The sequence below is a fragment of the Strigops habroptila genome, chromosome 6 (assembly GCF_004027225.2).
Source record: "Strigops habroptila isolate Jane chromosome 6, bStrHab1.2.pri, whole genome shotgun sequence".
Taxonomy (NCBI): domain Eukaryota; kingdom Metazoa; phylum Chordata; class Aves; order Psittaciformes; family Psittacidae; genus Strigops; species Strigops habroptila.
Window position 1 is genome coordinate 9,347,784 of NC_044282.2, and position 16,796 is coordinate 9,364,579.

Below are 16,796 nucleotides of genomic sequence, written 5' to 3' on the forward strand. Positions count from 1 at the left end.
AGTCTTCTCTTCCCAGGGGATGGTTTATGGCACTTGTCATCCCACATGTAACAGCAGCAGCACTGTGGCATACACCTACAGGGCAGGTAGTGCCGGGCTCTTGGGGAGGTCATGTCAACCCCAGTGCCAAGTTCCCTGCCAGTTCCTCCCTCTGAAAACACGAACATGCAAAGCTTGTACCTGTGTTCCTACTTCTTCACCTGCTGCCTCTCCGTTGTACTGCACCTGTGTTGCACCCCTGAACCCTGGTTCTACCACAGCAGTTCTTGAGTCCTGTAGTAACTAACTAAGCATTGAACTGGGAAGATGATCAGAGGGCTGGGCCTATAGCTTCAGCTTTGGGGAGGGGGGAAGTTACTGTGTGTGAAGTTACTAAATCCAGTTTCTCCCTTCTCTGGAAGGTCTTGCACACTAGAGCTCCTCAGATCTCCCCAGCTACAGCTCTGAGGGCAGAGAAGGAAGAAAACTTCTATCTTCAGAAGCAGTTTAACTTTCTGCTTATACTGAATCAGGAACTCAAGGAGAGAAGGTTTACTTAAGTGACCCAACAGCACCTTCACCAGGCATTAGTGACCCCTCTGGCATGCAGCCATATAATGCAGCTCCAGCGCCTTCACCCACATAAAGGTGGAAGACTGACAGACAAAAACACTCCCGCTCCTCAGCTCTTTGGCTGGAAGGAAAGCTGTGGGGCTCTTCCATGGCTTTCAATGAGAAAACGAAGGAGAGAACAGACTTTTGTGTACTCTCAGAGGAAAACAGCTGCATTAGCCACTTGGTTTGGAGGCATATAAATAAAGCTTGAAAGGTTGGAGATAATGAAACTATTTTCCAATAAACATGTATGGAAGCAGACCTCACTGCACAGCTACTCGGGCATGAAGAACAAGGGCTGTTAGATCCATCTGGCACACAGAGTAAAAAACAACTCCTAACAAGGGTCACACTTAAGTAACATTTATTTTACCAGCATAGATGGTCCAAGTTAAAAGTACTCATGCAGTCAAGGGGCCTGGTGGCTGTGAAGAACTTTACCCCGGTTTGTGCTATGTGTGAGCACTTCCACTGAAGTGAAAGTAAGGCAGAACCAAGATTTTGCAAGGTACAGGCACTTTGTTCCCAGTTCAAGCAGGGAAAAAAAAAGCCTACATCAGGTCCTGGTCCCCCCCACCCCAAAAAAAGCTGTATGTTTGTTAAACAAATGTTGTAAAAAATAGAAAAACCCAAGAAAGAGAAAGTCAGTGCTCCCTAACCATACACTACTAGTTTACGTCATCATAGGTAAGACCAGAAGTATAAGTCAAAGCTTACTATCAAGGAGTGTTCAGTTACCTGGGATACTTAGCGATATGCGTAATACCAAGTACTTCACAGCAGTACAGTAACAGTCTTGACTTGGTATTGCCAACCGTGCCTCACAGCTGTTCTAACCACGTAGTTAAACAGTTGCTTGTAGGGAGTAACATAGGAAAAGTATTTCAGATTCCACGTTACTTGGTTACATAAAACAGTGATTTACAAAAAACTCATATACCAAACAATATTCTAAATAAATAGTTCATGGCTATATACACAGTCCCCGTCCCATCAGTTATCCAAGAAGGGCATGTCTGTGTCCATGGGTGCCGGGGCAAGTTCGCATAGATAGAACAGGGTGGCTTCGCTCGCTTCTGCCTCTGTCAATGGCTCCAGCCGCACCAGCTTGCTCTGGGTGGGCTCGGGATCCAGGCTGCTCTCCAGCAGCTCGTCCACTTCCAGGGGTTTGTCAACACAGGAAGGAGTTTCCACGGCAGAGCTCCCGCTCTCAGTGGTGGAGCCTGGGTTCCCATCAAGGAATGCAAGGAGTGGAAACGCCGTGTACTGAATGAGCTGCTTATCTAAGGGGAAAAAAAAATCCCAAAGCATCATCAGTTCATGTGCCTTTCTGTGTGCAGGAGGAAAAACCAAAACCCAATCCACAGAACCGATGTGAAGAATAGTTAATAAAAAACATTAAAGGTGTTAGTTTTAAATGAGCAATTAAAGGATTGTTATGTTCATGCATAATGCTATTTGTTCAGATTCTCCTGCAAAACCACCAGGTTCTCTGCACCTGGTGCAGTGCCAATAAACCCCCACCCCAAACATAGTAATATTTTGTTTTGGCTATTCACTTATCAGCATGCCACAAAACCAGACAAGGAGCAAATGACTGAGAAGGTTTTTAGAACAACGCTTGTTCAACCTTTAAACTGTTTTAACCCAGTACTACAACTAACCTGATTTGGGCTTCGAAACTTGTGTCTCATGTGAAGCTGTGGGACCAGCATTATTCTTGGTGGTTTCTATTTCCTTTGTCTCCATCTGGAAACCAGAGCACAATTTTAAACACACGCCAAAACCTGTTCCAACGCCACTAGGATGCAGCTCACCAGCTCTTACAAAACATCACATTTTTATTTGCAGAAGGATGCAGTGGTAGGAGTTACTCATACCCATAGACAGAAAATGTGAAATGGAAGCACCGGCTTACTCAACTAAGAGCCAAAACTAATGCTCATAAACAAACAGGGCAAGTTCAAAGAGCGAGATCTTCGCTCCACTGCTTGCTCGTTTCTTTTCCCACCAGACAATACAGATGAAACCATTCTGACAAAGCGTGTACTACGTTTGCAAGTACTAAACTCTCACAGAAGAGACTGGTACAACAAATGGGTACTGGCCTCAAGGTCATCAAGTTCTGAAGGATGTTATTTATGGGTGTACTTCTGCCTTTTCTGTTTAAAACCTAACCAGATGAATTCAGCTGCAGCCTTCCTACGCTCATGGAAGCCTTCGAAGCCAGAGCATGAAAAAGGTGGTGTTATACCAGTAAAGAAAACAGTAAAGGATGAATGAAGTTTGCATCACTTGCTGCTGTGTACATCAAGCAAAGGATTTCAGACTTACTTTGGTATTAGAGATATGATCTGTGGGATTCATCTGCACGGAGCTTGTGAAAAGCTGAGTAAGACAAAACACATCAATTTTTAGGTATCTCAATGTTGCTATTAAAAATACATGAACATCACGTTGGCATGTGTGAGAATAATCCTGGTACTTGCTGTTTTCACGCTCCATCAGGATTAGAGTTTATTTAAAGGCAGTTACCACTTTTGTAAAGAAAACCTAGCTCTGGAGTGCAATGGTTTGGAATTCCATGAACCTCAGCCACAAAGGAAACAACCGCATTGTGTCTACTTAGTCTGACATGGTTTGCTGCAGTCTTAAAATACCACTTCCTTCTTATGCTGCTGCACAGAGAACTCTGTGTATAATAAGGAAGAACACACCCTGATCGAGTTTGCAAGTGAAACCAAAAGGGACCGAGCCATCAATATGTGGGAGAGGAGAGCTGCTGTCAAGAGGGATCTCAGCAAAGCAGGAGAAGGGCCATAAGGTTCAACAGTCAAGCGCATTTAGGACACCATCACCTTGTGCACCGGCCCAAGTTAGGGAACAGAGAGGGAGCAGCTCCTCAGAGAGGGAACCTGGGAGTCGCAGCAGGCAACACCCCACCACGAGCCAGCAGTATGGCCTTGCTACAGTGAGACGTGCTCTGCTACAGGCAAAGCACAGCCAGGAGGTCCCAATTACCATCTCTCTCTGCCCAGCACCTGAGGCCACCTGTGGAAGAGTGCCCAGATTTTGGCCTCCCAGTACAAGAGTTTTCAAACTAGGGGGCCATGTGACATGCAAGAGGCTGAGGGAGCTTGGCTAATCTTGTCTGGAGAAGGCAGACAAGAGAGAATAACTGCACTCTTCCACTGCCTCTAAAGAGGTGTTACAGAGAAGACAAACTCCACAGAGGTGGACAAAGGACAAGAGGCAAGAGCTACAAGCTATAGCAGGGAAAACTGTGACTGACTTAAGGAAATTCTTCACAAAGAAGAATCAATCACTGGAACAGACACCCAAGAATCTCCCATCTTCACAGATTTCAGAATTTGAGACAACAAGGTCCTGCGCAACATGATCCAACTTTCAAGCTGGCCCTGCATTGATCAAGGGGGCTGGCCTACGTGACATGCACAGGTCCCTCCCAATCTAGACCATTCGACTGGACATAAATCTGAAGAGAAATTGAGAACATGCTCCTAAGAAATAACCTGAAATGGCAAACAAACTTGTAAAATAAATGCCAAGAGCCTTTTTGACACCAGTTCATTGAGAAGCCCACAGATGATGTGCTGGGCTATTTCAAAGCAAGAGCATTAATCTAATTGGTGTCTGAGTTCATGTAGCAAGAAGTATAAGCACTAATTCATTAAGAAAGCCATTCTTCGATCAAAACCTTAAACATTCACTTGACCAGTAGCGTAGCACTGAGAGTTTTACCAGTGCCCTAGAAACATGCTCACAAATACTTCTAACTTTCCTTTTTTAAAGGAAAGAAAGGAAAATCTGTTGTTTTAAATAAATTTTAAACGGTAACGATCCACAAAAATATTTTCTGTAGTGTATTACCAAAGTACTTAAAATAAACAGTGAAGATTACCTCGACCAGGAGATCTGGATCTATGCTGAACTGTCGTCCTGATAACATAGCTTGGAAGTCCTCTAAACTGCAGTCGATGCTGTCAAGATAATCCAGAAGTTCAACCCTAGAAGACAAACAGGAAAAAGAGAACTTTTAGCCTCTTCAACCCAACTAAAGCAGATAGGTGCTCCAAACCAGGTATCACATCACCACAACATGATGACATGACATTAGCAGAGACGTGATTCTTGCATCCAGGTAGCCCTAATGAGTCCCACTGCCTGCAAGAGCTATGCAGACAAACCCTGACAGTTTAACCGACGACATCCACAACATTACACCACCAGATTATGCACCCCAACTCACTCACTTTACAATGAAAATCAAACGTCTTGTCTTAGAGTAGAAGGATCTTTAGAAACTGGACAGAATAAAGGTGACCTATGAACAAAAGTTCTCAACAGAAACTACTACTCAGTTCTTTTTACTTCAGGCAGGCAATCATTTCTAATACTTGAAAAAAACCTCAAACTAAAGATCAGGCTACTCACTTTCCAAGGAGATTTATATTCTGTGAAATGACTCCGTTCTCATTGAGTATGGAATCCATCATTGAGACTGAATCTTCCGCAGTTAAAGTTGACTGGTTATTCAGCTGTACAGCACTTGACATGAGTGGGCTCGTACTGTCACTGACAGGGCTGAGTGGATCATTAGCTGGGACAGCCACTGATTCTGTGCTTTTATCCCCTTGAATTACAGGGGCATATTCTTCTTCATTATCATCTTCCACAATTACAATATCAGGAGAATGACTACAGCTGTAATGTGAGATAAATTAATTAAAGCCTTTCATACACTCATTAAACTGGGAGTATTCTACAGGTTTAGTTACTTCTCACTTTAGTCAAACCGCTATAAGGAAATTAACTTTCCTACTGCTTTTTAATACAAAACACAGCAAGATACTCCAAATACCTATTTTCCATTGATATGGTGCTGTAATGCTCAACATTGTTAACGCAGCTCAGCTAGCAGACACTGTTGTGCTAAACCACAATAACTACTAAAAAGATAGAGGAACACTGGTATTTTTTGCATTAGAACAACTATAAGCTTGCATATAAATGTAAAGTAAGTATGAAGGGGACCCAAGCATATGAGGCCATAACCTAGACAGACATTGCATGTTTTGCATCTTTCTTTTTGAACGGAATCAACTCTGGAGCATCAGTCAACAGTGTTGTAGTTAATTAACCTTCTTATGCACACCAGGAAAGCAACTTAAAAACTAAGACAGTGTCCCAAGTAATCTGCTTTCATCCATATTCTGGTTTTCTTAACCCTTAAGTAGCTGTTAGTTGTGCTGCCTCTCTACCAGAGTCTTATCTTCATGAAACTTTTCTATTAGCGAATGCATTCCCAGGTATCAGCTGAACAACGGTACTAGTTCAAGTATAAGATAGGAATATCTGAGTTTTATTCCTTAAGGCATAATACAGGTGCTATCAATACCATGCAACTCAGGAAGAGAGTTGCATCTCAAGCCCTGGGCCAAGTTTCAACTGCTCATAGCTGAAAGACAAACTATTTCTATAGTACTAAGTACAGACATGAAGAAACATAGTCACAAAACATTTGCAACTGTCAAAAACAAATGTGAAATTAACTGGCTTAATAAAGTTCAAAGACCACAGCAACGTTTGACAAACAGCACATGCAAATTATTCTCTATAAACATCTGTAAAACCCAGGGAAGTCATTCCTGCCTGTATTCATAACCAAAAGTATGAAGACACCACTTACTCTGTCTTTGGAAAAGCAGTACATTTAACACGAGTGCAATAATACGGATTGCTTCTCACTAGTTTCTATCCTTTACATATTAAAACTCCAACAGCCAATTAACTACTTGGAACAAATCCAGAGGTCAATAAGTCAGAACCTAGTGTGAATTCATAGATGAAGCTTCCATATGCGCAGGAGTACTGAATAGTTCTGACTACTTGTTTTAAAAAATAAATAAATAAAATCTAAGACATCAGAATTATTCCATATTCCACAACACTGAAAGCCACTTATCTATATACATTTCTAGAGACTTCTTACTTTGAAGAATCAGAAGTGGAATCTTCATTTGCTTCTGGTGCAATGGGAAGATTTTCTTCATCAGCCATGGGATTTTCTTCATCAGCCATGGGATTTTCTTCATCTCCCACATCCTCAGTGACATCATAAATAATGATGTCATCTGACATCTGTTCCCTTTGTTTTAAGCCCTCATTTCTGTTGAGAGGTACCTGAGAATTATTTAAAGGGAGTCAGGGGACAGAAAGACAAAGAGGTCCAGCATTCTGACAGTTTTACCATTGTATCTTCCAATGCCCCAACTTTAAAGTGTAAAAGCTTTCCTGCACCTCAAAGATTATAAGCTGTTTGTACAGATCTACATATAATCAAGAAACCATACAAATAAATGAACAAGCTGAAAAATAGCAGCTCCAGGAAAACAATGTTTCACAAATACTGCAGTCATAGAAATAAAAATATACTACCCCTGTCAGCAAAAGCAACAAAAAAACCTGTGACAACAGGACTACCCAAGAACCAAAAATATTAAAACAGTGGCTGCCATTTAAATAACACTTTGTTATAAAGCTATAATTCTAGTACCATGCTCCAGCCCTCGTTTTAATAATTTCCCCACCAACCATTATCTGGACAGCAGAAAATAACTTTCAGTGGCATGACATATTCAAACAGCACAGGGACTTGACATGATTTTGCTGGGTTGGGATGCTGCCTTGCAAAACAGCATGCTAGATCCTTGTCCCCCAATAGGGCTAGGTGCCTAACTCCCAGAGATACCAATGCAACATACACATGTTGTTTCTAATAACTCTATTATTAAAACCAGACTGCTTTCAGTAGGATCACATCAAGCTGCATTTAACACACAGGTAACTGGCTTATACATGCTTATATTGAAAAGTGAATAGTGACTATCAACACACTTGGCTTCTGAAGGAAACACAACACAGCATAGCACTTCGAGAAGTTGACAGCTCTCAGTACACAGCTATGTTTTATTCCCCATAAGACAAGCTTGATCAGTCTGCCCCTCTTTCATCTTAACAAAGAGTACACATAAAAGAAAACTTACATGATGGTTACTGTCAGCTGGTTCTTTCACAATTTGTTGAAACACATTCGACTTTGTAGGTCCATTAGTGTTCAGAAGTAGAGGCCTAAATCAGAAAGGTTATAGGAAAAAAGCCACCTCAAAACTAAGTCCTTGGTTTTAGTCAACAAAACATGTCCAGTGTTTTGACTGGACAGCAAGTTTTTAAGACCATATCTACCTCTTGCGTTTCAGGCTCACTAGTTGGTTATTCTGCACCAAGGTAACAATAAATTGTACAATCTGTAAGGAAAAAAACACTACTGTTAGTAACTCTACTCTGTAATTGTTTCTCTCAGATTATCAAGATACCTTTTAGCAGAAGACTCCAATAATAAGATCTACACATTAACAGCCGAACACTTATTTTGCGTGGTAAGTTTCATATAGAACTGTTCGGAAAAGTTAAAAATCGTGACAGCACAGAAAACACTGCTGGTAATATCTGAAAAGAATAGAGTTATTTAGTTGTCTGAGAAAGGCTTTTCACTTAGCAGGCAGTAAACATAGACTTTGCACTATATCATACAGTACACAGAAAAACATCCAGTAACTCAAACCATTAGAAGAATTCTAGTAAGCAACGACAGAAGCACATAGGAATGCTGACTGTATATGCAACCTGTATCTGTAAATACTAGTTCTGGTGAAAGGCATTTTTAACAGATGTAGAAAAAGTGACAGGTACACTTAATGGTATTCATCAGCTGCCTTCCCTTTTGAAATGTTAGACTTTCTTCCCTTATGTTTTAAATTTAAGGATTAAATGTATGTATTTGGCTTGAACAAACTGGAAACAGTGATCAGTAGGAGTCTCTGGTGCTTTCAGTGATGTCATTTCTGCTATGTAAGAAAAAAAATTAAACATGAAACTCTTTGCATTTACATCAGTTTTGGCAGATCATAAATCTGTTAAACTAAGCTAAGCTAACATATTATCAGTGGGTTCCACTCAATGATCATCTAACACAGACCATTAGTCATTCGATTTCTGAAGTAACAAAGTGGATGAACCATTTTAAGGGTACCTTAATTAACGATGTACAATATTCCCAGACCTTTGAAAATGTTTACAGGAGGAGTCTGGCCTTATTTTCTGCTTACACATGTTTCTTTCACAAAGATTTGTTCACCACACGCTACCCTGTTGTTTTTTTCTATTAAAAAGACATTTCACACACTACAAAAAAAAAGCGAGAGCAAAGCAAGGTAACATGTGGCACAGTATTGCTAGTTCAGAAGCACTCACACGTTCACATACAATGCCCCAATGAAGCCTTACCTTCCGAATAACTTGCTGCTGCTGCAAGTGTTTTGCTCTCAGTTCTGCTACTTCCCTCCAAAGGGATTCATTCTCTCTGTTTGAAAACGATGATTTAAAAGTTTTAGAATATTTACATTAATAATTTTTGTTAAGATTAGTTGGCTTCATTTGAAATGTGTTTTTAGATTGCATGTGTGGGGAAAAAAAACAAGTCACACAGTCAGCAGCCTTGACAAATAATTACAAAATGGAGACCCAAACAATAAATAGCCTGCAGAGAATTTCCAACCCCTTAAAACAAGTAATTCCCAAATTCAGCAATTCTTATTACACATACAGTCAGCATTTATTTTCTTTCTTGTAACGAAGTTAACTTCTCTTCTTCCTTTTAGTGATGAAATAATAACAATAATAATAATAAAAAACCAAGCATAAAACTGGTTCCTACCAGCAGCAAGGGACCAAAGACCACAAGAATGCAGTTTCCTCTCACCACTAAAAAACAAGAGTTCTTAATCTATACTGCTTGTTCTTCAAGTTCTTCATCAAACCTGCTTGTCCTCCCTCAGACACCTCTTGCTAGATGCAAGCTACCTGTGAGCAACTGTACATCCCCCTTGAAAGCACCTGTACAGAACAAGCTCTCAAGTCACACATGCACCTGTAAGTCATCCTATGCTGCCTCTATTATCAGTGGGGGAGTGAAGACAACAACAACAAAAAGCAATAAGCAAAAACATTAATTGTAGTAAGAAAGTATCATAAGCAATTTGCACAAACCAAACTCTGCCTCAAACCAAACACAGTAACTGCTTCAAACTTGAAGACATAAACCAGCATACTTTATGCTAAGAGCCAAGTTGAATATTCAGCCGCAGTAGCATTATGGAATTATTATTAAAGGTGTTATTTAATTGCCCACTACTAGACAGTTCTCCAAACACCAACACTGCCTATTACTTTAAGCCATATCAGAATATTCATTTTTTAATGCAATGCTTTTATTGAAATTTATTTCCTAAAGCAATATTTAAAGTTAGGAAATAAAAAAAATCAAGAGACACCTAAAAATTAGGTCTTTGGCTGGTATCTATTATCAGAATTACTCAATTTTAGGGACTGGTTGCTGATGGCGCAACTTACCTCTTCAAAGCAGACAACTGAGATTCAATAGTCTCTTGTTTAATCTGCACCTTTTGAGCATTACTTATTATTTTGGAGAGATCTTCCTGACGTATCTTGTTTTCTTCGGGTCTCGAAGAAGAAACCTTTAAAAGATTAGAATCCAGAAACAATGCTTTCCTTGACTCATTGTTAACTATCTTCTTTTGGTGATCAAGTATATTTTCCTCTAGTGTCAACAAACTATGCATTTAAGTTAATAATATACCAAGCATCAAATAAAAATTAAAAAAACCCAAACAGAAACACACAAAAATCTCTTTTTGCAGCTGCCACCACATTAGCTTTAGTTGTTACAAACATTTGTGTACGTTCAGATTTGTCAAGGCATTCTCCTAAGTGCTCTACTTCATCCTAACTGCTTCACAATAACCCAAAGTTAACAAGTATGTCCCCTCCCACCACAGTTTAAATGTTGTATTTCTATTCAGTATCTCTAGCTGACTCACAGCAACAGCAGAACACATTTCAGAATCACATTTGGCAGCATAACAAACGTTTATAAGTTTGCTCCCTGTTCTCTTTGGTGCAAAGTTTAATGCTTACAGTACCTTTGTGCTGAAACAAGCTACGTAAACAAGCAGATTGTTATATTACTGATGGGAAAGTCAAAGCATGCTCTGCGCTCCAATACCCATTTGCAAAATGGTGTATTTGCAGAACTAGCTTATTTTTGCCACCTGCGAAACTTCCTATAATGACAGCAAAGGTTAAAGGAGGCTAATCAAATCTCCCAAAATATCTTTAAATAAGTCAAGATACATAGGAGAGCGGTGCAGACTGCTTCCTCAACTCCAAACTTATTTGCAGTCACAATCCTGCAACTAAACTTGACATTAACTTTGCTATTCATTCAATACTTACAGGCTTTCCACTGAATTTTCACTAACCTTCCTTTTAATGTGTTCCAACAAGTCCTCCCGGCCCTGCTTAAAATACGGGTGCTGAAACTCTACTGGACCATCTCGCTCCAGCTTGACAATCCCAGAATCAACATGGACAACTTTACGGAAGCCATCTTTAAAGAAAAAAAAGGAGAAAAAACCAAACAACTTTCAAAACCCACATTAAGAAATTCAAACTATGGTGTTCCAACCATCCTGTTACCAGTTTTGAGGATAAGACAGTATCCTAGTTGCAGAGAACACAGGGCCACTGCTCAAAGGGTACGGTCTCTAATTGAACATGTACAGGATCTAGAACTATGCTAGAAAGCAAAAAGCCAAGAACTTACACATGTTTAACTGTCTGACAAAGCTTGCCATGTTGTTGTGCTTGAAGTACTTGGGAAGAATCTCTTTTGCAAATCTCTGTTCATCCAATACCAAGAAACTCTGGCCATTCTAAAATAAGAGACACACATTAAGATACTTAAAGACCATCGGAGAAAACACGCTGGGCTTTCAGAATTAATCATCAGATAGGAATGTTTCCTTTGTGCATGCAGTACGTAACTGATCTGCTTGCCTACTATTTTCCACAACAAAAAGCATACAAATCCTGCAGCTGGAAAGCAACGAGTATTATCAATTTACAATCCCTATCCATATCTGAAGGGGAACATCTCTATTGTTACTCATGGCTTCCTCAAGAAATTAATTAATTGTTTACCAACAACTACCACAGTTTCACTACAGGACAATACTATAAATTTTGCACATAGCTTCAAAGGCTTGGGAAGTAATCTAACAAAGGGACTGTGCAAGGAAAAACACCAGCAACCACCTGAAAGTCTCTTCTGTTTCCCAATATAAAAGCACGACTAGTTTAAAATGACTTGTAGAGTGGATGGAGCTGTCAAAGAGCTGAGAGTGCCTGCTGCGTTTTGGAGTCACCAAAAAGGTAACCACCCAAGGCAACATCCCCTCCTCCTGGGATGCCAATTGAGAGGGAGGACTGATCTTCTATTTCATCCACAGGCCTAGACTAAAACAGAAGCCTCAGCTCTCTGTTCTTCAATGACTGTGCTCCATTAACCAAAGGAGAAGTATTTGGCAGAATCCAAACCAGCTTCTTCAAAATGGTTTAAGTTCTGTCTGTACATCCACAGTACCCTCACCCTGTATTTAATGAGAAACCTACCATCTTTGACAGATGTCAGCACTGATACTGCATCTTCTTAGAAGCCCTTTCTAGTTAAACGAGTCACATTTGTTTCTTACCCCCAAACAACAGCAGTTCTATCATCCCAAGAAGCTTAAAGAACCAACAATGAGAGCATGTGATGATCCTTGCCCAGGAGTTTGTTTCTGACAAACCAGCGAGGATCATCAGCAACAGGATTTATAAATGGCTCACCACTACATGAGTTAGGAGCTCAAGTCTAAGAAGAGGGTAGGAAGACAAAAACTTCCCAGTAAAGCCTGCCTACCTACCTCCTGCTGAGCATATCAGTGGAAGGGAAAAAGGGGAAGCAAAAGAAATTGCAGGAACAGGCCATTTTAGCCAATGCATTACTGAAACCTACCATCTGAAGGTACTCAAGTGTACCACGGTGATCTGCAGTACCTCACTTCACTGTCACTTCAACATTGTTCAGACCTAGTGCGTAAGAATCCAGGAAACACATCTACTAGTTCTTGTTGCCCTGGCAGTTGTTTACAGCAGAGCTGTACAGACATTAAAGCCTGACCTGAACTCACTGAAGCATTACTACACAGCTAAATACCGTTTTCAACTGCTAGTGTTACTGACTGCAGCATTCAGCAACCTTCCAAGCACTTTGTTTGGTACTCCTTGTATGTGTTTCCACGGACAACACATACCATGTTTCATGGAGATACGTTTGCAGGGAGACAAAATTTGGCTGTTTGGTTGCAGATGGCGTTTATCCATACAGTGTAAGCTTATGGATTTGCATAGGAGGAAAATGAAATATTATAGTAGCTGTACTCTTCCTTCCCTGTTAAACTAGTACACTTTCTGTACCCACAATATCGACACAGCCTATTTTCAAAAGATGTCGTCACTTGTGTACCAAGTGATCCCAATACCTTCCCCCACACATGAACTGCTGCATGCCAATAACATCAACTGTGATTAGTCTATCTTCCTCCCACAAACAACCTTGCAGAATCCTAAACAATTAGTCTTTATTTTTAATTAAGAAAATCCTACAAGGATACCAAATAGCCATGGTGTGCTTACTTGAGATAAAGATTAATTTGGAAAGTCTCTACTGAAAGTGCAAGGTGACAAACCCAGCACTTCTTAAGCTAGACAACAGCTCAATCTTCATGCAGCCCTTAGCATCTCTCTTCCAGAAAAAAAAAATTGAGGGGGGGAAGGAAAAGCTGCCCAAAATCTACCGAGTCTACCTGTTTCTTTTTTCAAGAAGTTTTGGCTGAAGTTACTAGTAATGCGTTATCAGTAAAATGTTTAAGAACGACATTTTATCATTGCTTGAGCATTTAAAATAAACTCAGACAACAGCTGCCATCTTAACACCACTTGAAGGTGCTGATGCAGTTGGAGGACAGGATTGTTTTTAATATAAATTATTTTCAAAACATTTAAGATACAGAAAAAAAACCCCAACAAACCCTGCTTGGCATTCATTAGAAGAGTTAACGATGCTTACTGCAGCAAACTTGCCAGGTGGTTACTTCCTGCCTTGCAATGTTCTAAGATGCTTGTAACCCTTGTGCTCTGATAATGCTTATTTATTATTTCTGCACCCGAATATAAGGGATTCAAGATGAGAGGGCATCCATCTCGGGTTTTCCATGCAGACACCTATGGACACAGGCTCCGCAGCTCGCAGGACAGCGCTGCAATAAGCAGACCGACGCTTGCCCCGCAGTCGCCACCGGCGGTGCCCGCTCCGGTGCGGGGATGGTGGGGGGGGGCGGTGAGGCCCGCGGCAAGCGGGAGGACCCGGGTGCCACACGGGGGGACCGGCGCCGCCGGCACCCCCGGAACTACCGGCTCCTTCCCGCCACCGGGTAGGGCGCTGCCACGCAGCCCCCCTCCTCCAACCCGGCTTCACCCCGAACTCGCCAACCCGCGGCGGAAACCCCACCGCGGCCCTGCGTTTCCCGTACCACGGCTTAAAAACTGCGTGCCGGCGCCCCGCTAAACCCGGCCGCTCTCGGATCCCTGCCCTCCTCCCCCTCAGGCTCAGAGGCACCCGCCTGCCGGGAAAGCCCCCCGCTCCCTCCACAGCGGGCACCGGCGCTCGCACTCCCTAGGTACCCGCAGCTACAAGACAGCGCCTGAGGCGAACCGGCCTCTCCCCGCCTGCCCCTCCCGCGCTACGAAAGCCGCGACGGCCCAGAGCGGCCGGGAGAGGAGAGGCCGCTCCCTGAGGCCCCCAGGCCGGTCGAGGGGAGCCCGGCCAAGCCGAGCGGGTGTACCCGGTTCTTCCGCCGAGGCCCAGGCCCCGCGGAAGGCGCGCCTGCCCCCCCACACCCCGCCCCAGCAGGCCTCCCCAGGTGCCGGCCGGGTGCCCGGCAGCGAAAGGCGGGAAGGGACGACACACACGGACGGACGGACGGACACCCCCCGCCTCCCCGCGCTCGCGGGCGGGGCGCCGCCGCACCTGGCTCCAGGTGATGAGCTGGTTGCTGGGGGCCTCGCCCACCAGCGCCCACAGCTTGCTGAGGAAGGCCGGGACCCCCGCGCCGGCAGCGGGCGGCGGCTGCGGCTGGGGGTGCTGCGGCTGCGGGTTCTGCGGCTGCTGCTTCATTGTCGCTCCGGATCCTCCGCCGTCTGCCCGGGGGGAGGGAGGGAGGAGAGCACCAGCCGGGCCTGCCACGGGCGAGCCCCGCATGCGCAGCGCACCCGTCCGCACGCGCGCCTGCGCGCCGGCCGGCCGCCTCCCCGCCCCTTGCCCCCCCCCAACCCCTGCGCGTTACATAACGGGCCCCACGTGCGCCGCCCTCACGTGTCACAACAGCGCGGGCCCGGCGCGTGGAGAGGAAGGGAGTCCCGCCCATGCAAACGTGCCGGGGCCCGCGGCCAATGAGGCCGCGGCTCCGCGCGGGGGGTGGAGCCGGGCGGCGGAGCCGGGCGGCGCGCGCGTTCGCGCCAGGGCACCGCGACTACGGCGGGCGGGAGGTTGAGGGGTTATGGTTGAATGGGGTGCGGGGCACCGCGGGGATCGGCTCCTCCCCAACCTTCAGGGCAGGGTCTGCACCGAGCGGGCAACCGTACCTGGCATCTCAGTGTGAAACCCAGGGCACACACGGGTCTGCAGCAGCTGTAGCACGTCCACTACATTTATATATATTTATCTGTCCTTAGATTACGTGTAAGCATATGCACAACAGACATCTAAGCTAACTCTAGAAGCGAGGCAGTTCCTAAGGAGACCAACCTCCCTCCAAGGCAAGCTCTGCTTTGACTTCAGACGTATTGGCTATAGGGACTCTGGAAAGACACTGATTTAAATCAAAGGTTCTCTCTGGAAAAACAGCCTTATGAATGGTAAAGTGCAGTAAAATTATTTTCCTTCCTACCAAGTATTTTGCAAAACTTAATCACGAACTTAATTATTTGCAATTAAGAAATTGTTCTAGGGAGTGAAACTAGTATCTTCTTAAAAAGTCCTCATCAGTTGACAGTGTTGCTGATACTCTGTTTTGCTGAGAGTTCTCAGTCTCGAAGAATCAAGGTCAGCTTGATTGGCTTCATCTGCAGTGACAATAAAGCACAGTAGCACAGGGAAAAACAAATTAGAACCTTTTAGCCTGGTACCCTGCAGGAAAATGAAATGAAATATTTCCATTTCATGCTGTATATCCCATCACTTTTTTCACAGCAGTAGCAGGCTACAACAGCCTGTTGCACAAACTCACTGACTTTACATTCATTAGATCATTCCTGAGAGGCTAAGTCACAGTTACTAAGTTTATGGCCTAGCTTTTCAGGGTCAGCATTTGGAATGATAAAACTTCAAAGAATGCCTTTTAGATTTAAGCACAAGTTTACAGTAATTGTCCAGGTAATTTTTCATCCTGACACACATGCAGCGAGCTCCTACCAGGTTCCATATATCTAGCTACAAATGCTAGCTAAGCAGAGAAAACATGGCTGTGATTTAATCTGGGCACAGTATTGCTCTTCATCTTTTTTGTTTATAACATACATTTAAAAATAGAAGCTGATTTCCATAATTGTTGGACAACATTTCAAATTGTGCTTGTAAATGTCAAATTATTTTAAAAGGTAAAATTCTGTATTGATAGCTTTTGCTCAGACAGAAGTGGAAATATGCACCTAGGTTTTTTGCATTTCACTAGTCAATTAAACATCATCTTGGTGAGAAAGACCATTGTGTAACTTGATTTACAACCTCTTACAGTTGAGGGAAGTCTTTTAAGCTCTCTTGCTAACCTCAGTTTAGGGAAAAAAAAAACCAAACCCCAAAACAAATCCCCTGAAACCTTAAGGCTTAAAACTGGGAGTTATTAATTACATACTTAGCATAAAATGTTAGTGATGTGCAACTCAAGTAGCCCTTCAGTTAGTTTTTTATTATCTTACAAGGTCTGAGCACAAGGTAATTGCTAGCCCATGTTCATGTTATTTTACAAGTCATTAATTGTAGAACTCTACAGTCTTTAAGTCGGGGCTATTTGACTTCTCAGTATCTTCATGAGCAACATTATCAATCATCTTTTTCCACTCTGCAGTAATGTTTTCCTCCATTCAGCTTGCAGAAATCTGGT

At 43.0% G+C, this 16,796-nt stretch overlaps 1 protein-coding gene across 2 annotated transcripts; it reads right to left on the reverse strand.

The window, feature by feature from the left end:
- Positions 1-941: 941 nt before the first annotated feature.
- Positions 942-14,899, reverse strand: HSF2 (heat shock transcription factor 2). 2 transcript variants are annotated; one of them, XM_030490205.2, is made up of 13 exons: positions 14,666-14,898; positions 11,360-11,468; positions 11,016-11,143; positions 10,087-10,211; positions 8,962-9,037; positions 7,861-7,922; positions 7,662-7,746; positions 6,608-6,798; positions 5,050-5,319; positions 4,517-4,622; positions 2,929-2,982; positions 2,259-2,343; positions 942-1,877 (listed from the first exon to the last, which is right to left on the reverse strand). In XM_030490205.2, exons 1-13 carry the CDS (start codon positions 14,894-14,896, stop codon positions 1,588-1,590), a joined length of 1,812 nt encoding a protein of 603 aa, XP_030346065.1. In that variant the 5' UTR covers positions 14,897-14,898; the 3' UTR covers positions 942-1,587. The 2 variants fall into 2 exon arrangements, with proteins under 2 accessions (XP_030346065.1, XP_030346066.1); XM_030490206.2 differs by lacking the exon at positions 2,929-2,982 and having other exon boundaries at positions 14,666-14,899.
- Positions 14,900-16,796: the final 1,897 nt, after the last annotated feature.